Source organism: Corticium candelabrum, chromosome 8 (assembly GCF_963422355.1).
Source record: "Corticium candelabrum chromosome 8, ooCorCand1.1, whole genome shotgun sequence".
NCBI lineage: Eukaryota > Metazoa > Porifera > Homoscleromorpha > Homosclerophorida > Plakinidae > Corticium > Corticium candelabrum.
Genome location: NC_085092.1, coordinates 5520225 through 5542448, shown reverse-complemented (window position 1 = coordinate 5542448; position 22224 = coordinate 5520225). Strand labels below are relative to the sequence as shown.

General features: G+C 43.2%; 2 protein-coding genes and 1 long non-coding RNA gene across 5 annotated transcripts; all 3 read left to right on the top strand.

Moving 5' to 3' along the window:
• The first annotated feature begins 4251 nt into the window (after window positions 1-4251).
• On the top strand, window positions 4252-5718 carry LOC134183344 (uncharacterized). 2 transcript variants are annotated; one of them, XR_009970483.1, is made up of 4 exons: window positions 4252-4591; window positions 4655-4916; window positions 4986-5238; window positions 5313-5717. It is a non-coding gene; the product is annotated as an uncharacterized LOC134183344 (long non-coding RNA). The 2 variants fall into 2 exon arrangements; XR_009970482.1 differs by having other exon boundaries at window positions 4986-5718.
• A 957-nt stretch (window positions 5719-6675) lies between these two features.
• LOC134182930 (probable ATP-dependent DNA helicase RecS) lies at window positions 6676-8703 on the top strand. The gene is made up of 2 exons (XM_062650372.1): window positions 6676-7450; window positions 7521-8703. Exons 1-2 carry the CDS (start codon window positions 6936-6938, stop codon window positions 8701-8703), a joined length of 1698 nt encoding a protein of 565 aa, XP_062506356.1. The 5' UTR covers window positions 6676-6935.
• A 593-nt stretch (window positions 8704-9296) lies between these two features.
• Window positions 9297-10402, top strand: LOC134183770 (uncharacterized). 2 transcript variants are annotated; one of them, XM_062651356.1, is made up of 3 exons: window positions 9297-9479; window positions 9805-9933; window positions 10153-10402. In XM_062651356.1, exons 1-3 carry the CDS (start codon window positions 9351-9353, stop codon window positions 10213-10215), a joined length of 321 nt encoding a protein of 106 aa, XP_062507340.1. In that variant the 5' UTR covers window positions 9297-9350; the 3' UTR covers window positions 10216-10402. The 2 variants fall into 2 exon arrangements, with proteins under 2 accessions (XP_062507340.1, XP_062507339.1); XM_062651355.1 differs by having other exon boundaries at window positions 9805-9939.
• Window positions 10403-22224: the final 11822 nt, after the last annotated feature.

The window sequence follows — 22224 nt, the reverse complement described above, 5'->3', positions numbered from 1 at the left end:
GTTTAGAAGACTTTGACTTTAACGCTGCATGTCTGGAGTGGGCTTCCAAGAGGAACAGATGCATTACAATATTGTAACAGAGTCAGCATAATTTCATTATACAGTGGACAGCTTGTAAGATTGACCACAGTTTTGCTTGTTACTCTCTAATGTAGCAGCAACCTTAGGGTATATACTCAGTCACTGTTTGAAGCAATGATTACGAATAAATAGTATGTCATTGTGTTTATGCATTCAATTGTGTCACAGTGTGTATCTAGCAAGCGTGCACTGCTACTTAGTAGACTAGTTAACAGGTTTGTCAATGCATGGTTACAAGTCACAGCAATATCTTGACTTCAACAGCTGTCCATGCTAAATTCGTCCAACTAATGGATTACTGATAGCTGACAGCCTGTACACAACAGCTACTATAGATGATTTTCAGCAGCAAGTCTAATATATATTGATAATAGATTAGTATTGCAATTGGGACTTTGTCGTGACGTCAGTGGATGGGCGTGGTCTTAGGGAGGGGCTAGTGCTACGCTTTCCTGAAATCCTGGGGAGAACCCTGGTTGAAGGTAAAGTTTGAGTTTTGCTTTGTCACATAGAAGGACAGCTGTGGTGAACAGATGTGTGCCCACAGATTCTCTGGAGAAAATGCTGCAACTGCCACAAAAACAAAGGCAATAACCCCACAAAGAGAAGAACATGTTTGTATTGGGAAATTTTGCAATGCCTTGATCATGCGTGTTTTCCATCTTTTCAAATGTCGGCCTATGCATAGGAATCAAATCATGAATATCCACTCTTTCACCTAAGGCAGTGCTTACATAGTCCAGTGTTTGTATTAGTTCTACCAACAATTTGGTAGGAACTGGCTATCCCAATGGGCCACCATAGAAGGAAACTTTGAATTCAAATCTAAAGCAACCGCTGTCCAATGATTCCCACTGATCAATGTATTTGATGCAACAGAAGATCCAGTTATGGCATCAATTTGTACGTTGACAATCAGGAATATAAGTCTAATCTTCTTTTTGTTGTTCAGAGCTAATGCTATGGATGTGTTCAACGTGAATTAGCAAACTTTGGATAGCACAAGGCAAAGACAATCTTGTGATGAGCAATTGAGAAGCGATGCCATACCTTCAAGCAGTGTATCAGGTAACCATCTGTCACATGCCAGTCTAGACATTTGGTAGCTACTGTAGTCACGTCACCAAATGCCACAGCAGAGGCTGGCTTGTCTGACAGAATTTGTTGAAATTGCTGTATCTTGCTCAAGTTCAAGAGTTCAAGATTCAAAGTGTCAGGAATGTGACAGACCTTGTTGAACCACTTGTCTTCTTGAATAACCTTTGGGAGGACACCACTTAGACAGGAGTATGGACATTAAATTAAGGAACAAACTCGTTCAACTCAAAGTATTTGTATTACTTTACTGCAGCTAGGTGGCAGAGTATTACTAATCGACATTTGTAGTTGTGAATTCAGTTAACATGACTAGTGGTGAGCTAATATAATTTGAGTATTCTGGACACGAACAAATTCTCATGCATATTGGTTAATATCTACACTGTCTAAACAAGATAGTGTAGGCACACTTTAAAAGAAGCATGCTTTAGCTATAGGTACTTAGCAAGGATGTGTGGTACATGTGATTACAAGTAACTACTACATGTAATGTACAACCTCATAATTAAATGGGACATGAAATGCTAACTAAAATCATCTAGTCACTTAGACAGAGCACTACAATGTGTAGAAAGAGATTTAAAAATTTACCTGAAGAATGAGATGCTTGATATTTTGCATTGTGCGTATAGGATGTGTGAAGAATATTGGAAGGTGGATCGGGGAATGACATGTTAAAGTACTCTCTAGCAAAATCTAGCGACTGCTGTGACATTTCTTACCAGATTTATGACGTTTGTTTACCAGTTTACAATGCTGTATACGCATAACTCAATCTTAACCAGTTATAGTCATTACCAGTTGGATATAACAGCGTACGCTCTAGATGTTAAAGAAAGACTCAAAGTAACATGATAATGTTTGTGCTTGTATATACGTAGTTCTATTTGTGGTCAATTTGAGCATGGTATAAGATACTGTGAATATGCATCATCAACTGCTCCATCTCATCATAGTAAAGAAACACCGCCCTTTGGTATTTATCAAGTTTTGAAACCAGAATTACTGTAACAGCTAGCCCTCATATATGGAGCCCTATCTGAGAAGACTCCCAATCTAACAGCCAGGGACACAATGAATGGCAGATCGCTCAAGTGAGCATTATAGATATAAATAGATACACCCACCATCATCATGTATGCAAATCTATTCAGAAATCACTTTCAGCATGGCTGGTCTCCCAAAAGATCCTGCAAATAATCTATCAAATGTACAAAGTACAGTAGCTAAAAGCACTACGAGTCAAAATGCAATGCAGCTATACAAACTTAGTTGCACTCATTTCTTCAGAAAATTGGTCACGGCAGCTCCTTGAAGAAAAGGCACTTTCTGTGTAACTCTGGAGAATCTCGAAAGATGAACTAAAAATTCAAACCTTCTTTGACTTACAAGTGCAGTACATACAACTGAAACATTGCATGCAAGTACCTTATCGAGATCCAGAAATGTTAATTAATCGAAACATAGGTGACTTATGCTTAAACCACACATGTAATTCGTCTTCTGGCAGGTGCAATAATGGAAGTTATCCAGGTTACTCATCTAGAATCTGCAACAACCAGAATAAAGAAGTTACGTTGACTCTATTTACAATATTGACTGTGTTAATTAATCAAAGAAAATATGAAATGTATTAAATCAATAAATATTAACTGCAATAATCAATCGACATTTACTATATAAATTTAATTAATAACATTGACTGTAGACATCAATCAAAACTTCCACCACTAAATATTACCTCACCACTACATATTAAGTGAATTTACAACAACAAATGTCCTGGATTGTTCATATTCCTTGATCTATAGAGAGGAACAGATTGCAGTTAGAGTTTTCAGAACGAGTGTTCAGAACAAGTTATTCCTGTTTTATGTTCAGCAAACTGTGCACCCACTAGAGAAATAAGCATCTTCATTGTGTGTGTTCTAATTTTATTGTTAAAATGGATCATGGATTGCTTCTATTTTAGGCTAATGAAAAACTGTGTTCTTTTGCAACAGACTGTCCATGGCGCAGATCAACAGCTTCCTGTAATCCTGCCTGTTTGCCATACATTTCTTATGTAAAACAAATTAATTGCAGTAACAGCAGAGTACACGATTAATTAAAAAACGGGTTCTTCTGCAATAGTTACTATATATATACATATATTTAGAAATACATATATTCTTACATAAACCCACCTACGTGGGTATCTAACACACATTATCCATATATATATATATATATATATATATATATATATATATATATATATATATATACACACACTTATAAATTATAAATTACTATTTATTAAATCACATTAAAGGTTCAAAAATACTACCATAAATACATAAATTGTGCTTTAATGTTACTAAATACTGTATTCTAATAAATTAACAATTAGTTAAATTAACTAATATCAATTAACTAGCAAACTGTACAAACTTCTGCCATCTTGTATAATAACTGCATCACGCAAAGCTTTTCTGGAGTCAATTGTTTCTCGAGAAAGTCGATTTCTGCAAAGAAAACGGTTTGTAGGAACCAACATTTCCCATATTGGGGCTCTCCCTTCACTAGCCACTGTTGCTTACTGAGTGTGGTAACTGCTCGCAGAGAAAGCGCAATTCCCACGATCTGTCAGCATAACACCTCACATTTCGAACTACTAGTCTCGCGCAGCCAGCCCCTCCCCCTTTTTGACATCCGTTGGCGGGAGACGATACTAATTACCAGATGAGTTCCCATCGGTTGGTCGCTTATCTCAATTAACAGATCATCGTTAAGTCTTTATGCCCCATGGAATGCAGGGGTCGGCAGAACCAAGACATCAAAGGAACCTTACCAGACCGTCTCCCGCCAACGGATGTCAAAAAGGGGGAGGGGCTGGCTGCGCGAGACTATCGAACTACTAGCCATTTGTGCACGTGAGAATGGTCTACCGTGCACGTGCAAGTTAAACTTATCCGGGCTATATATCCGGGATGTGTGTGTGAAGTGGACCCAAAAAAAAAATTTGCGAGAGAAGAAAGCAGTCTGGGGACACACGGCCGTTTCAACTATGCGAGGCCGCGCAACTTAGTTGTTGCGCATGCTCAGTTAAAAATGACCGGGTTTTGCTCAAGTGACGTGAATCGGCGTTTGCACACAGATACTGCAGAAAGCGTAGGCTGTCTTTTAGGGTATGACCACACAATCGGGTAGTGTCGCTATCTGAAGAAGATCTCTGGAAATCTCGAAGTCCTTTGTAGCATGTGAAACGACACATTTCTCGTCCTCCTGTTTTGCCGCGTTCTCCGGGTTTTGCGAGGACTTTCGCTGTAATCCAGTTATTTGTGCTTACAAGAATTCAGTTCGTGCGAGATCCTACCGATGTACGCCTCGCCGTAATGGAAGAATCGAGACCCAAAGATGGCGGAGTCAGGTTTGTTTGTTTGTTTTCATTCTTACTCACAGCGCATTCTACAGACCTCTACGGCTATCACAGATGCCAATTGTAGTTTCTGCCTTTCGCTTTTTGACTATTGGCCGATGCCGTGTGACCTGTGGCATGACCATCTCTACTGCAGTAATGCTAGTGGTGGGCTCTTGATGTGCTTCTTATAGCTGCTGGCACTGGAAACAGTCATACAAGGGAGACTGATGCAAATGTTGAATGGCACACTTCTTGCACATTAAATGGTTGCATTGGAGTTCAACTGGGATGTTGACAACTTTTCACACAGGGTGCACTTGAACGAGTCAAACAGGTACAGAACTGACTCAAATTGGTTGAAATGAGATAGTTGGATTGCTTGAATAAAGTCTTCTGAACATAGGGCTTCTGGTGCTACTGTTTCTATTTGTTGGATTAGGTCAGTCAATTTGATTGCTGACTGACCTGTGAGAACAAGTTGATTCTTTTTTCAATATTTGGGTGGTCTTCCTTCTTTCTTCTGTTGCTGACAACTACAGCAGGTGTTGCAGTTTTCTGAGTGTACCATCCACTCTCTGCAGAAAGGTACAAGAATAGAGGCTCCTTGCCTCTTTGTAAATCAATGCATCACTAGATGGCAGCAGACACAGAAATTGGTAGGATGCACAGAAACATTATCTGCTCCAACATCTATCTTGTACAACTGGAGAATCCTGTTTTTGTGGTCTAGACATTTGTACTGACATCCTCTCGATTGAACCTGGGGGCACATAACCTGCGAAGCTCTCGTACAGAAAGGATGTGATGTGCCATATCCATAGACTAGACTGACAACACTTGTATACTGGTTAACTGTTTCTGTATATGTCTTAAGTAGTGTATGGAGTAAGGAAAGGGCTTAAGAGAATGATGAGGTAAAGAACTGCTACACGTGTACCATTCAAATTCAAGGAACCAGTGTTGGTACACCATTAGCAAGTTTTTGTGGCAAAGTTTATTTTACCATAGATATGATTTTACTTACATCCCAAGTTGCTAAGAATAATATCTCTAGGCACGTGACCTAGGCCAGCTTGTCATATTCTAGTGCTATTTTAGTATAAAATGACCATGCTTCTGTTCTTGTGTCACCATAACTTATTTGTCCGCGTTCCCTGTCTCTGACGTTGATTAGGTCGTCGCTCGTACAAACCTGCAGTCGATCCTTGCAAATTAAGTTCTCCAGGAGACCATCTAGTCTTGTGTACATGTGTACGCTAGCCTGTCCTCGCGGTCAATTCCTTCATATGGCTTGCAGACGTGAGTGGCAGCATGTGTCTGTGTTTGCAATCGTCGGCTGTATGACGTGTTTCATACTGTTGTTCCCCAGCAGAGAGATTCGTGCATGTCGACGACAATGTCTCATGCATGATCTCCGTTCTTCTTGTTTTCTCATCGGTTGGCCGTTGCCCTGTGTTTGGATAAAGTAGCTGCACTTTTTGCATCGAGAAACAAAGTGGAAGCACCCTTGTAGACGAGTTCAGTCTCAGCTTTCCACATTTTCAGGCAGCTAGGAGCCAAGTCACGTGTCAAAAGACTCGCAACTGTATCGTTATTTCTATGAGGCGTACACAAAAGCCGAGCGACGGAGGCTGTGGTGTCTCACATGAGTCTTGTTTGCGATCATTGTTATATCTGCAAAAACCCGGAGATGTGAGATAACAGTGAAAACGACCTCTGTAGTTATCATGGAAGTGTGACTCATTTAGAAACGTGCTATGAGACTTACAATCTATAGAGTTATGGTATGAACGTCTGCACTTACTTTCTTGCACGTTGTTCGCTTATTGTCATTCAGACATAGAAGAAAGAATGGAAAACGTTTCACAGGAAGTGATGGTATGTTGGCGATCGCGCAATTCCACGTGACTGAGCACGTGCAAACTAAGTTGCGCAGGCGAAACGGCCGTGAGCTAGCTGCTTTCTTCTCTCCTCCCACTCTCCCCTCCCATCACGTGCAGAAAGCAGTCTGGAATACCGAGACTATATGAAATTAGCCTCGGAGCCAGACCGCTTTTGCACGTGAGGGGGCGGGAAGGGCGAGTGAGAGGGCGGGGAGAAAAAAGCGGTCTGGGGACTTCGCCGATCAAACCTAGTTCGGAAGAGGAGGGCTCTTGTTCGCTCAATTGCAACCGCGCCAATCAAAACCCACGCCTTCAGGAAGGCGGCCAATCGGTGATGAGAATGCTAATAGCAACGCAGCAGGACGACGCTATTGCGTATGCAGGTGAGGTAAGTGATCGCAATTACAGCTTGCTAAGGTGTTAGTGTGTGAGCGTACGAGTGGCCTGGCCGTCCTTGTTGTCTGGTAGTTATGATGGATGACTTCCGAGCAATGCCTGACGATGAAGCCATTGCAACTGCCGTGTCCAGCGTTTTGACGCTGTTCGATTTCGGCGTGCAGAATTTGAAGCCACTGCAGATGCTATCTCTTCGCCTCCTTGTCGGTAGACGGGACGTCTTCGCGTGCTTTCCTACGGGCTTTGGAAAGTCGCTAATTTTTCATCTTCTCCCGCACGTTTGTGCCCGACTAGCAGCCAATGGCTTCCAGCAATATCCCGCGGATCCTGTGGTGCTTGTGGTGACTCCATTGAAGTCGCTGATGAGAGATCAGGTCGCTATTCTAAAGCGCAAAGGGTTTGCAGCTGCCTTTGTTGGTGAGTCGGATTCGTCAGACGCTGCTATCAAGGTAGGGAAATTCCCCTATGTCTATGGAAGCCCCGAAGTGCTTGTCGGCTCACGCGAGTGGCGATGCGCCTTACAAGCAAATGAGTTGAGAGAGCGGTTCGTGGCCGTGGTAGTGGACGAAGCTCACACAGTAGTTCAGTGGTAAGGCAAAATCCTGTCTTTCTTTGCGTTTTGTAGTCGCAATTGGTGATGTGAAATTCATTTATTGTAGGGGCACTGCATGTCAGGACGTTAGTGAGGAAGAGGAACCATTTCGCGTATGGTGTGGCCTGGTTGGCGAGCTGAGGTCGTTGTTGGATGTCCCGTGCTTGGCGCTAACTGCAACTGCCTCTGCATCCACAAGGAAAGCTCTCACATTAGCATTAGGACTCCGCAATGCTGTCGAAATTGTGAAGAGTCCTGATAGGCCAAACATCCATCTCTCAGTCAAAAGAGTAGCTCCCGACTTTGAGACAACTTTCGACTGGCTTCTAAGAATGATTCAGACGTTAGGAGTGGCCTGCCCCAGAGTACTGGTGTACTGCAGAACTCAGAATGCCTGTGCGTCATTGTATTTGCACTTCAACCACACTCTTGGTAAGAGGGCTTTCTCTCCAGAGGGTGAAACTTTGGTTGAGAATCGGCTTGTGGAAATGTATCACTCCAGCACCCCTGAAGCTAACAAGGAGGCAATATTGACATCTCTGAGAGCTGTTGATGGCAAGTGCAGAGTGCTATTTGCCACAAATGCCCTAGGCTTAGGAATTGATGTGAAAGGATTGCATACAGTTGTTCACTGGGGACCAGCCAATACTCTGGAAAGCTATATGCAGGAGATAGGTCGGTGTGGTAGAGATGGTGGACAAAGCAGAGCCGTTTTGTATTATCATGGTCAACAGCTGCAGCACATTGATTTTGAAATGCGACAATATTTGTTTGATTCCGACACATGCCGTCGGAAATTGCTGTTGTTACCCTTTGGTGCACCCCCTGTGCAACCAGAAACTCAACACCAGTGTTGTGATGTGTGTGCAAGAACGTGTAGCTGTGCAAAACCATCAGATTGTTCTGGTATACAGGATATCTTTTGGAACAGTCATCATCAGGAGGTCAGGGATGGTGTTCATCATAGATCACATAGACCCGTTTCACTGCCTCACATTGCCTTAATTCGGACAGCCCTTCTTGAGTATAAAGAAATGGAAGAAGAGATATTTACACCATCAGTACAGCAGCCACAATATTCATCATGTACTCATGTTAGACCCATTTCAGATGATTGCATCCAGGAGATTTTGTCCAACCTGACTAATTTTAGTCAGTGGGAGGACATTTTGAATTTGGTACCAGAGTTGAGTGACAGTCAATCAAAAGACATAATTGATTTAATTAACTATGTATTAACTTATGAGTAGTATAGATGTTCCGTTGTTGAATTAATCAGTTTGTTCTAGTATCTGCCAGTTTCAGCTATATCACCTGTAGATATAAATATATATAATATTCGCAAATTTGTGTGTCCATCTTGTGGAACGACGTTGCTTCAGCATGAGTCATCATGGTTCAGTCAATTCTTCTACCACAAGAGTGCATGCAGCGTTGAGGAGTCGGTGGGTGCAATAATTATACTCTTGGAAAAATTTTAGTAAAGAACTTTTGTATTCCTTTGCTGTCAATCTGACAATATAGTCTTCTACCAAGCAACTTATTGATACTTGTTCCCTTGTTACATACAACTGCCAATCCCTACATCACAACTACTGCATCTACATGGATTTGTATTTCAACTACACCTTCTAGACAAGAAGCAACTACCAAACATTATGTGCAAATATAACTCTAAGGCAACATGATCAAATGTAGCAGTGATCATATTAGAAAGACCATGAAACAATGTAAACTTAGAACTCATAGCTTTTTTCTCCCCGCCCTCTCACTCGCCCTTCCCGCCCCCTCACGTGCAAATGCGGTCTGGCTCCGAGGCTACGCGATTTGATGTCACAGTTACTAAATTTAGCACCACGCCATTTGTCTACAGTTGCATTTTGAGTTAACGGTCTAGATGGAGGAAAACCAAAGTTCAAGAGCGATTGACGATGCTCTTTTCGATGCTGTTGTGCAAAAGGACGTAGAAAAGGCCTCGGAAGCAATCGCGAAGAGCGCTGACGTCAATGTTGTAGCAAGAAATTGGGTAAGAATTTGAGTGAGTGATGGGGAACTATAAAGCGCAGCGCGTTCGACGTCATAGATCGCGAAATTTGTGATCAAGCCGCGAGCATGTTTGTAGTGAAGACGTCGTGTGTATGTTATGCTTGTCAACGTAAGAGTCGAGGTGACGTTGCTTTTACCGTCTGACTTTGTACCGACCAGATTATTGAATGAATCGTTTCCTCTATCTCATACGCGCTTGCTTAGCCGACACAAATGACGCTCGCTATATGGTCACGTCCACACACACTCCCATGTTATGGACGGTTTACAACTGACTTTACTTTAGAGGACTCCATATTTTGTAGGGATGGTATGGTACTGGATTGGGTGGTTATCCATCTGCTCTTCAAGTAGCGTGTGGTGTGGGATCAACCGATATGGTTGATGTACTTATAAGAAAAGAAGCCAATGTGAAGTATCAAGAGAAGGGGATGGTGAGGGTCAGTGGGTCTTTCGGCCATTTCAAATTTCAAATTTTCAAATTTTTAAATTTTAAATTTTCAAATTTTAATTTTTTAATTTTTTAATTTCTAATTTCTAATTTTTTTACATAAGGCTTTTATTTTTTTAAAATTTGCATTACATTTTCAAATTTTAATTTTTTAAAAAATCAAAATTTAAAATTTTATTATTTCAAATTTGTAAATTTTTAGGTTCAGAATATTAGAAATTGCTTTGCCGACGAGAAAGCGGACGTAGTTGTATATATGAACTGATGGCCGGATTTGAACTAACAGAAATTGAACGCTCATCCGTTCTCTCAAATAATTTGAGTACATCAGAAAAAGAAAATTGAAAGAACGAGTAGCAGTGTACGCGGTAGGGAGTCCATTGGACGGCGTAGGGGTGCATTCCAACGCGTGCTGATACGTTGATTCAATTAAACTAGGCGCGGTTTCTGCTAATCACATCAGCACGTTTTCTGTACCGTGTTTCTGCACCTGTACGTACACTGCATCTGTACGTACACCGCTTCAGACAGTTACTAATTTTTGGTAACTCGAAGTGCATGGTCGCGTCATTACTGTAGATGTAGGAGTACGATTGGCCCAACCGCATGTTGCACTTCATGTCTAGATTTTGTACATCACATAGAACACTACCCGATAGCGCAGATAGAACGTCTACAACCTCATGCTGTGTCTCTCCTGTGCCGTGAGAACAGAACCCACACTGACTACAAGTGAGAATTACGAGACCAAATAGTAAAGGTGGACACGCAAGCAGTGCTCATGGCAGGAGGGCCTAGGGAACGTACGTGTACACTCCTGCTGACACGCCCCTCACCTCGACGGTACCGCGTCCAACTACTACATTTACGTATGTCGTACTGTACCGGCAGAATAACCGCCAATTCAATACCAACTAACTTTACACAAGCAACGTACTGCATGATCGCGTGAATTACGTTTGTACTGTATCGTAACCTTTCTACAGAGTCTCTAATTACTAAGAATGCAACAACACGCAGCTAGAGATCCTCTAGTATCGGTATCAACATCTGTTAGGGGTTTCGTTGAAGGACGCCCCGACACTACACATAGAACGCACGCACACACAATAAACAACGGATCCGAGTCAAAGACATCGTTTAGCACTCGGTAGGGGTTGATCGGTAGAGCGTGCGTTGATCGGGAGAGCGTGCGTTGAAAGAATGCTGTCACATGTTCGGCAAGATCGCTAGCGTTACGAGGTCGTGGAGGGCACAATCACGTTGGTGGTCGATGGTGCTTTGGAAATACTCCTGGATCATGAGAGCTGGCAGCGCCGACTAACTAAATTTCCGGACAGCGAACAACTTGGGGATTCCCCAACTAATTAACTGTAACCTATACCGCCGTGCAGCACGTACAGTATAGGCACATCGTATCAAATTGAGTCACGGGCTAAATTATGGTATTACATCATATTGGCGTATTGTATATGATATTGTAGATGCTATTAGAAGGTAGTTGTAAGGTGATAATAGTAGCGCCAAGAGTCATGTAGTTGCTGCCAACGGCCGTTGACTGTTTCTGAGTAAATGTTATCAAAACTAAATGTCAACGTAAAGGCTTGTAATCTCGCTTGGCGAACATGGTCGCATCTGATGCGGTCCGTACCGAATTCAGAAAGTCTATTTAGAACTCCTCCCTCTCCTTCAAATGATCGAACAGCATCATCTACAGTTGGGATGTCTTGTGCTTGAAGTCTGACAGCCATGGACATCTGAATTCTGTCTCTGGGAATACCCTTTCCTAAAGTTAATGTATACCACACCAATTAGTAGCCTCGCAAGCCAGGCTCTTTCGCGCAGTCGCTGATCTAACCGCACGTGAATCACACGAGGAGGAGGAGCTTTTACCGGAATTGCTCCAGCGCGAGAAGAGCCTGGTCGCTTTCGAGAACGTCATAGTGACGTGAGACCCCCGATCCGGTTTCATAGCTTGATAAAGCTAATTCGATTAGGTAAGCATGTAGGTACGAAAGTTGAGAACACGCGACATCGCTTCACGCACTTGCTTGTTTTGCACGAAGTACGTAGTTGACATCATCGTTCGCTTCTAGTACGTATGTAGACAGCTCAGCCATGTAATATTCTGCAGTGTCACGACTCCATTTCAGCATTCAGTTTCGCCAACAGCACACCACCGAATCTAGATCTGCAGTGCGGTAGTTTGAGAAATGAACTCATTGTACGCGGTTAGTGTATCTAGGTAGCAGTCAGAGTCCATGCACTGAAACAAATCGTACGTAGTACACGTGCAACTACGAGTCAACTCTACACTTCCTGAACATGGTAGGTCCACTGTAGCCTCGCAAGCCAGGCTCTTCCGCGCAGTCGCTGAGCTAACCGCACGTGAATCACACGAGGAGGAGGAGCTTTTACCGGAATTGCTCCAGCGCGAGAAGAGCGTCATAGTGACGTAGGACCCCCGATCCGGTTTCATAGCTTGCATAAGGCTAATTCGATTTCCTAAAGAGCTCGTTGCTGTAATTGCGCTGATACACGAAGCAGAGAGGTAGCCCTCCGCGGAGAGCGCGTGAACACAAAATCCAGTGAAGCTGTTGATGGACAAAGTGCTGGTGAATAATGAGGGTAGGAATGGCCTACATGGGACTGGTCCGCTGAACCTACACTCTCCAGCAACGTTTCTTTCTACTGAACTCATCTGCAGGTTTGCGCGAATTGAAACAGACGTAGAACTATTCACCACTCTTGCGCGTCTACTCTGACATCTATAGTCTGTGGGGGAAATGGTGTGAGAACTGCCGGCCCAGTTTCACTCAATGGTTCATGAAAACAGTGGCCTAGAGCTTGTTGACCTCTCCACATCATGATCAGATTTGCGTGTATTGCTAACGCAGTCTATGTGACGGTACTTTCGACTCAGCAAGCAGCACTTTTGTACAATATTGGCTCTCTTCACGGTGAACTGGAAACATGTAGGCATGGGAAAACAGCAGTGCAGTGGACCTACCATGTTCAGGAAGTGTAGAGTTGACTCGTAGTTGCACGTGTACTACGTACGATTTGTTTCAGTGCATGGACTCTGACTGCTACCTAGATACACTAACCGCGTACAATGAGTTCATTTCTCAAACTACCGCACTGCAGATCTAGATTCGGCGGTGTGCTGTTGGCGAAACTGAATGCTGAAATGGAGTCGTGACAATGCAGAATATTACATGGCTGAGCTGTCTACATACGTACTAGAAGCGAACGATGATGTCAACTACGTACTTCGTGCAAAACAAGCAAGTGCGTGAAGCGATGTCGCGTGTTCTCAACTTTCGTACCTACATGCTTACCTAATAGAATTAGCTTTATCAAGCTATGAAACCGGATCGGGGGTCTCACGTCACTATGACGTTCTCGAAAGCGGCCCTTCTCGCGCTGGAGCAATTCCGGTAAAAGCTCCTCCTCCTCGTGTGATTCACGTGCGGTTAGATCAGCGACTGCGCGGAAGAGCCTGGCTTGCGAGGCTAGGTCCACTGCACTGCTGTTTTCCCATGCCTACATGTTTCCAGTTCACCGTGAAGAGAGCCAATATTGTACAAAAGTGCTGCTTGCTGAGTCGAAAGTACCGTCACATAGACTGCGTTAGCAATACACGCAAATCTGATCATGATGTGGAGAGGTCAACAAGCTCTAGGCCACTGTTTTCATGAACCATTGAGTGAAACTGGGCCGGCAGTTCTCACACCATTTCCCCCACAGACTATAGATGTCAGAGTAGACGCGCAAGAGTGGTGAATAGTTCTACGTCTGTTTCAATTCGCGCAAACCTGCAGATGAGTTCAGTAGAAAGAAACGTTGCTGGAGAGTGTAGGTTCAGCGGACCAGTCCCATGTAGGCCATTCCTACCCTCATTATTCACCAGCACTTTGTCCATCAACAGCTTCACTGGATTTTGTGTTCACGCGCTCTCCGCGGAGGGCTACCTCTCTGCTTCGTGTATCAGCGCAATTACAGCAACGAGCTCTTTAGGAAATCGAATTAGCCTTATGCAAGCTATGAAACCGGATCGGGGGTCCTACGTCACTATGACGTTCTCGAAAGCGACCAGGCTCTTCTCGCGCTGGAGCAATTCCGGTAAAAGCTCCTCCTCCTCGTGTGATTCACGTGCGGTTAGCTCAGCGACTGCGCGGAAGAGCCTGGCTTGCGAGGCTAACCAATTAGTACGATTTCAAACGAGCTCAGTGTATACGCAACATTCTAAATCTCATACTTGGAATGAAATGATTATTCCAGGCAAGAACGCAACGTTCAATTCCGACTTGACACACTCTCATTGTTATCCAGGACAAACAAAATCTAACAATAGGGTCATTCATGTTCAGCTGGTCCACCTCTACTAGAGCATTGAGAGCTTGTTTTATCGGGTAATTCACTCTTTGATTGACTTCTACCCAAATTCTTTCAGCAGGATGATTCTGTTTCAGAAAGCAAAAGAGCTATATCATTACAGACTGTAAGAACTAGATTAACATGCATGAGTGTACAATACATAGGTACCTCTCTTGACATAGACTGCACATGAGGTGCTCTCATTTGATTTCGTCTTAGATAACTTAGGTGTTCCTGCACATACATAAGAAGATAGAACTCTCTCCCATGGTCAACGCGAATCTGGTCCCATAACCCAAACTGCTGAAGTATAGGTCTGAAAAGCTGATTATAAATTATAAGGTTGTTCTTGACTGGCATAGTAATTAGACCAAAAATAAAACCACTGTAACCGTCTATGGCAAGAACGTGTGTTGTTCCATACATAACAAGTTTCTCATTTTGATCTATATGCATTTTGTGTCCAGGATATTGAGCGTAGTAAGGCACAGGATCTAGTTGCCGATGAGCTAGTTGCTGCCTCCGTCCATGATATCCAGGAGCAACTTGTCTTAGAATGCGTCCAATGCGTTTGTCACCAACTCTAGGTCCTCCTGCTTGAAGATACCCTTTCATCATCTTTCTTCCGTACGCTGGACCAACCTATGTAGATATGTGTAATAACGGCAAAAGTCTCCATCTGTTTATACGGGTTTATTAAATAGAGAACATATTACTTCTCTAACAGCTGCCTGGGCTACCATCCTCATGTCAAAGTCAGATAATGCAGAACGATAATGAATGTTTTGCTCATGACAAAATCGTCTAACGGATCGTTCAGAAAAACCTTTGACTCCAGGATGTCTTCTTCGAAGTATATAACTTATGGTTGAGTGCGATAGCCCAGCCTTCACCATTTCCTGTCCATCCGTGACTCAATTTGATACGATGTGCTGCACGGCGGTATAGGTTACAGTTAATTAGTTGGGGAATCCCCAAGTTGTTCGCTGTCCGGAAATTTAGTTAGTCGGCGCTGCCAGCTCTCATGATCCAGGAGTATTTCCAAAGCACCATCGACCACCAACGTGATCGTGCCCTCCACGACCTCGTAACGCTAGCGATCTTGCCGAACATGTGACAGAATTCTTTCAACGCACGCTCTACCGATCAGCCCCTACCGAGTGCTAAACGATGTCTTTGACTCGGATCCGTTGTTTATTGTGTGTGCGTGCGTTCTATGTGTAGTGTCGGGGCGTCCTTCAACGAAACCCCTAACAGATGTTGATACCGATACTAGAGGATCTCTAGCTGCGTGTTGTTGCATTCTTAGCTAATTAGAGACTCTGTAGAAAGATTACGATACAGTACAAACGTAATTCACGCGATCATGCAGTACGTTGCTTGTGTAAAGTTAGTTGGTATTGAATTGGCGGTTATTCTGCCGGTACAGTACGACATACGTAAATGTAGTAGTTGGACGCGGTACCGTCGAGGTGAGGGGCGTGTCAGCAGGAGTGTACACGTACGTTCCCTAGGCCCTCCTGCCATGAGCACTGCTTGCGTGTCCACCTTTACTATTTGGTCTCGTAATTCTCACTTGTAGTCAGTGTGGGTTCTGTTCTCACGGCACAGGAGAGACACAGCATGAGGTTGTAGACGTTCTATCTGCGCTATCGGGTAGTGTTCTATGTGATGTACAAAATCTAGACATGAAGTGCAACATGCGGTTGGGCCAATCGTACTCCTACATCTACAGTAATGACGCGACCATGCACTTCGAGTTACTAAAAATTAGTAACTGTCTGAAGCGGCGTACGTACAGGTGCAGAAACACGGTACAAGAACCGTGCTGATGTGATTAGCAGAAACCGCGCCTAGTTTAATTGAATCAATGTATCAGCACGCGTTGAAATGCACCCCTACGCCGTCCAATGGACTCCCTACCGCGTACACTGCTACTCGTTCTTTCAATTTTCTTTTTCTGATGTACTCAAATTATTTGAAAGAACGGATGAGCGTTCAATTTCTGTTAGTTCAAATCCGGCCATCAGTTCATCTAGACAACTACGTCCGCTTTCTCGTAGGCAAAGCAATTTCTAATATACTGAACCTAAAAATTTACAAATTTGAAATAATAAAATTTTAAATTTTGATTTTTTAAAAATTAAAATTTGAAAATGTAATGCAAATTTTAAAAAATAAAAACGTTATGTAAAAAAATTAGAAATTAGAAATTTAAAAATTTAAAAATTAAAATTTGAAAATTTATAATTTGAAAATTTGAAAATTTGAAATTTGAAATGGCCGAAAGACCCACTGACCGGTGAGAGTGCAGTGTAATATGTGAAGTGTGTGTGACTATGTGCAACTTGTCAGTTTATTGTGATTGTCAGATTTGTGTTGAGTTGATAAATTGGTTAGAAATTTGAGTGCAGTTTGTTGTGTTTCAATGATTGATTTAATGAGTAATGTTAATGGCATCTCTGGTGTGCTTACAATGAATAATCAATGAATAGGTTGTCACAGCTGGCAAGTTGGACCAACATTGTGTTGTAAGATATAGACACAGAACAGAGAAGAAACATGCTAGATTGGCATTGTTATCTTACCTTGCACTATTTCATTCCTACTCGTATATATTTATTCAAGTGTGGGCATGAAAATGAATGAAGGAGAGTGGAAAGTAGAGAAAGGTTTTAACATAGATACTTCTAGTTATTGTGTTTTGTGTGTATATTTATTTACTAAAATAGATATTGTATGTGCTATTGCTAAAAGTAAGCGACATGTAGCAGGTTGTCAGCTCAGATGTAGGCTTGAGGTGAAATTGAGTGTTTGCAAGACTTAAATGCTTAGAGAGAAGCAGACACGTCAGTGGAGTCCAAATGATATGAATTGTTAAACGTTTTGTGGTGTAATGAGGTTATGATGTATTGTGTGTAATTGGGTTTAGTGAGAAGAAATGGTGAATTGGATGTGTTATATTTTATAGTCAGTGTTTCTAGATGTAAATGTATTAGTATTGTATTCACTGCTAACAACATCATGATCTCATGTCTGTTATCTGGGTAGTTTGGATGGACAGCTCTACACTATGCAAGTGATGGTGGTCATGTGTCTATTATGAAGAGGTTGTTATCTGCTGGGTGCAATAAACAAGTAAAGGACAACGTGAGTGTATTTGTATGTGACAGTATTTGTGATTTGATTTTGCCAATTGAGAAATGATGTAAATGAGTGTTACATTAGCGACACTGTGTTGATTAAGATAGACTGTTTTGTGGCGTATGGGAATTGGTGTAGTTTTGAGGTTTGGGTAATTGTCACTTTGTTGATGGAGTTGAGTAAAAATAATTTGAAGAAAAGGCGTGTCAACTGGAAGGACATTGTGTATAGATACAATGAATTATGTGCATCCAGTTTGATGCTCATGATTGAAACATCACATGGAGAAAAACAATGTTCAATGATTAGTCTTGCGCTTTTAGTTAAACTTTTGTGGTAGACTTTAGTTTTCATTCATAAAACTGTGCATGCAACGTCCACGATTTTGCATATCCAAGCATGCAACTTAGATGGTGTCCTGGTGAAATGTTTGGCATGATAGATAATGAAAGCAAAACATCCATTACAAAGCACAGTCCCTTGTCAATAGAAATGAGACTGTTAACCACACATTGATGCCTCTTGAGTCGTTTCTAAATATGTAAGCAACACGTTTGTGGCCTGATTTCATTTCATACAAAGAAGCTGTCCACACTGTGTGTCAGACTTTGTCCTAAATTTGTACTAGCTGAACTCCAGAAAGGTTGCTATTGCTTATACAGTGTAGACACATTGTGCAGTATGTCCAGCTTTGATTGTCAAGTGTGTGGAGATCATAAGTCACAAGAAAAGAAGAGTACTTTGCAGATCTGTGAATCAATACGTAGATTCTCATTCTACAAACAGTTTAGGGACTGTTATGTCTGGTGTGACAGTGGAGAGTCATCAGGGGAAAGGAGGTGACATAGCAGTGACTTGACTGGATATGTATGTACTCCTGGATATGTATGTACAGTACTGGATGCTTTTTGGTGTCCAAAGTGACCACAGACGGTGTAGAGTGGCAGATATATTTGGAAAATCCTGCAACTGACGTCATCGAAAACAAGATGATGTGTGCATACTGATATGGTCTTTAGGCAACGTCTAACAAACCAAATTCGGTATTTAAATCACACATTATCTGTAAAACAGCAATACACCAACACTTCACCATACCCTTTCTTGCCTGAAATTTTGACCTGATGGGAGAGGGTTTGGCTACCCAAGGCTATTGATTGATGATGTATTTTTCTAGCCCTGAATTGTGTCTGTTGTATATGTGTGTTTCATGCAGTGCAGTTAGTATTGTACTGATAAATGTTCTTCTAACATTGTGTGTCAACTACAGGATGGATGGACAGCTCTACACATTGCTCGTAATGCTGATGTTGTTGATTATCTGTTGGGTATTGGTCTCAACATTGAAGATCGTGATACGGTTTTACTGTTAACATTACTTTTGCTGACTTGTAGTTATTGTTTTAAATTGTTTAGGATGGCTACACACCATTTCTCTGGGCATGTCGTGATGGTCGTTTACCTGTAGTACAACGTCTCATTGAATCAAAGTGCAACAAAGCAGCAACAAGTAATGTAAGTTTGTTTGTATGTAACATATTTTGTGATGACATTCAAACTGTTGTTTGTACATGGGAGAATTGACAAGTGTCTTGTGATGGTAGGAAGTGTGTGTGTAACATGATTGCACTGCAGATTTGGTTCTCCATGGTGTGCAGTGCTTTTTTGCACATGATGTGACGGGAGAGCACGTAGGAAGGCTGAGAGAGAGAGAGAGAGAGAGAGAGAGAGAGAGAGAGTGGTTATTGGGTCTTTGCTATTTTATTTGAGTTCGGAATTAGACGTGAAGACTTGCTTTGTTATTACCCTTGCAGAGTCTCACAGTCATTAGCTCTAACTATCTACTTACAATGATTTGAGAAGCATGCAATTCATGTAATGCTTGGCGATTGCGAACACGTGTCCTTCAATCAAACACATGTATTCCACGGCAAGCAGTCTGCTTACACTTAGAAAGTCTCTGTCTTCATACAAGTGCAGAATTTGATGCAGCAATTCTAAACCAAGATGCGACAAACACAGCTGAACAGAAACTGCACTTGAAGCTTCATTATAGGTCGTGCTATTGTGGAAACTGACGGCCTCCTGCATTTCATATTTTCATTTCTTGTCGGCAATCTCTTGACTTTGGCCACTTGTCTGAAGCGACAAAGACTGAAATCACTGAAATGTATGCAAAGACGTTGCCTTAATTGCAATTAATTCTCCTACTCCACGTGTTGCAAGGCACCAGTGGGCTTAATTGTGGGACAGCTTCCGGTTATCGAGGCTGATCTATGCTTAGCGCCACCCAACACTGGGCAAGCAGGACCGCAGCCTGCCACTGTCGCCTGACAGCACGAAGTACCCGCTGCCGCCTGGCAGCTGCCACCATACCTAACAATAGCCTCGTTCCCAGAAATACCACTGGTTGTCAAGGGTACGCCTGTACCCTGACGGCATGCCGCTTGCTCTGCGGCCCCAGTGGGGCTGCCCCTCAACACCCTCCCAAGCAAGTGTCAGCATGCGTTGGTTCGTCGCGGCACCACGCAATATAGAGACATGAACCAAATGCAACACAAAACAACTGCCGATTTATTTCTATCTACTATTTTCGCTCACTCTTGCGACACACCACAGACCGCAACACTTGAGTATTCGATCTCACATACGTCTTGAAGCACTCAGAGGCGCAACGGCCCATCCTTTGGATCAAATGCTCTGGTAATCCAGCTGCCGCTGCACTAGAAGCTGCTCCAATTTGAAAACTGTGGGAGGTGTATGAGCTCGAATCCATACCCACGTTATCCAGTAAAGATCGCAGTTGAAAAGAAAGTCTGTCTCTTGACAGAAATGCTTCTGACTGGAAGCAGAAGAGCGGTAAGCCAATGTCCATCCAACGGAATGCCAAATACCGTTTGAGGGCACGTAGAGGGCACACGGGACCCCCTGTGGGAGCCAGTACTACATTGCAGCCGTGATGAAAGGGTCTGACTTGGACATTCGTAAGTGGAGCACTACCATGTCCTCCTTAAACTGAACGTCTTTTCCGTGTAGTGTCCGCTCATTGAAGGAAGTGTCGCTTGCTGCTGTAAATTCTGAGACCCGCATGAAACTGAAGAAAGCTGTTGTGAATGCTTCCCAATACATTAGCTTCTCTCTCCGGCACAGCTGAGGCCATAGCCGCAGGAACGTCTTCAAACTCCTAAGAACTGGCAACGTGATCAGGCGTCGAAGTGGTACATTGTGGGAAGTCTTTTGTGATCTCCGTATGCCGCAGAGAACGAACTGCAAACGAGGTGTCGTTTGGAGCTGGTCGACGTACCCTGCCTGGATTTGAAAGTGACACACTGCCAATAAATACACCCTGATAGTCTCCGCTCCAACTGCCCTTGCGCTGAACGCTGCGAATCTTGAAAGTGTGGTCTCTGAAGCCGGCATGGGAGATATCCCCAGCCCTTGGCAAGAGTTGTTAAATTGTCTCACACCGTTGTGTAGGCCGCCCGCGTTGACGGGGCTGTCGCTGCACGTTGAAACTGCCAAATGTTGTGGTCCAGAGCGATTCCCAATTGGGTGGTAGCGGTGTTAGTTCCGGATCTGCCATTTGAGCTAGGGCCTTGAACTTCTCCACCTGTCCGCGAGACAATGCATCAACCAATGTATTATTCACGCCGTGAATATGCGAGACTGAGACAGTAACGTTTCCTCTAGCTGCTATAAAGTACAGCGAACGTAAGAGCTGCATGAGGTGTTTGTCTTTAGTGGTCTTTTTCCGCCAAATATCAACTACTGCATGGTTGTCACAGTGGAAAAGCAAACGTTTTCCAGTCCATTTAGACCCCCAGGTATCTGCCACGATAACAATAGCATACAGCTCTTTCCACGCGATCGAAAACGACTTCTGCTGGTGTTGCTCCAGCCAGCGCCCGCACAGCCACTGTCCGTTCCAGCAGGCCCCAAAAGCATGTGACCCTGCCGCGTCGGTAAACAGCTACATCTCTTGAGACAGCTGCCACGAAGTAGTAAGGAAGTACGACTTCCCTGGCCACGACGGAAGTACGTGTTGCCACCACTCGATGTCTGTGCGAGTGTCCTGTGACAAGTTTACCCGATGACTAAGTCTTCTTGCAGTTGTTGCTAAATCGATTAATCTTCTAATAAATATTTGCCTTGCCGGTAGGACCTTCCCAGCAAACGAGAGCTTGCCGATCAGCGAAAGTACTGGCTTTTTGTGCACTTCTTACGTAAGTACCACTGCTGCAGATCGGCTTCGAGATCTTCCTGTTTGGACTGCGGAAGGTGTAGTACCTTATTGTGTGAGTCAATCTCTATACCTAGAAAAGTCAAAATTTTTGCCGGTTCTTCCACCTTCTCGGGTGCCCACTCTATACCCAGACGCTGGAGCATCACCAGGGTGGTGTCTAAGATTTCTTGGCCCTTCTCTCTCGTGGAAGCTAATATCAGAAAATCATCCAGGTAATGAATGACGTGTTGGATACCGAACTTGACACACAGAATCCACTCTACTGCATCTGCCATTTGGTTAAACAACCACGAGGACGACCGCAAACCAAACGGCAATCTCCTGTGGTAGTAATAGCTGCCCTGCCACGTGCAACCCAACAGATGCCAATCGTCTGGATGGACACGACAATGACGAAACGCGTTCTTGAAGTCAATTTTGATCATGTACGGGGATGATTGAAACGTCTCAATCATAGCAATGGCCGTGTCCACTGATGGGTATTTCATGGTAACAGCGGATTTGTCG

Coding starts and splice junctions, on each gene's coding strand:
- LOC134183770 (XM_062651355.1), top strand. CDS start 9,351: ATGGAGGAAAACCAAAGTTCAAGAGCGATTGACGATGCTCTTTTCGAT. Junction 9,480..9,804: donor ATGTTGTAGCAAGAAATTGG/GTAAGAATTTGA, acceptor CATATTTTGTAG/GGATGGTATGGTACTGGATT. Junction 9,940..10,152: donor AAGAGAAGGGGATGGTGAGG/GTCAGTGGGTCT, acceptor GTAAATTTTTAG/GTTCAGAATATTAGAAATTG.
- LOC134182930 (XM_062650372.1), top strand. CDS start 6,936: ATGATGGATGACTTCCGAGCAATGCCTGACGATGAAGCCATTGCAACT. Junction 7,451..7,520: donor GCTCACACAGTAGTTCAGTG/GTAAGGCAAAAT, acceptor CATTTATTGTAG/GGGCACTGCATGTCAGGACG.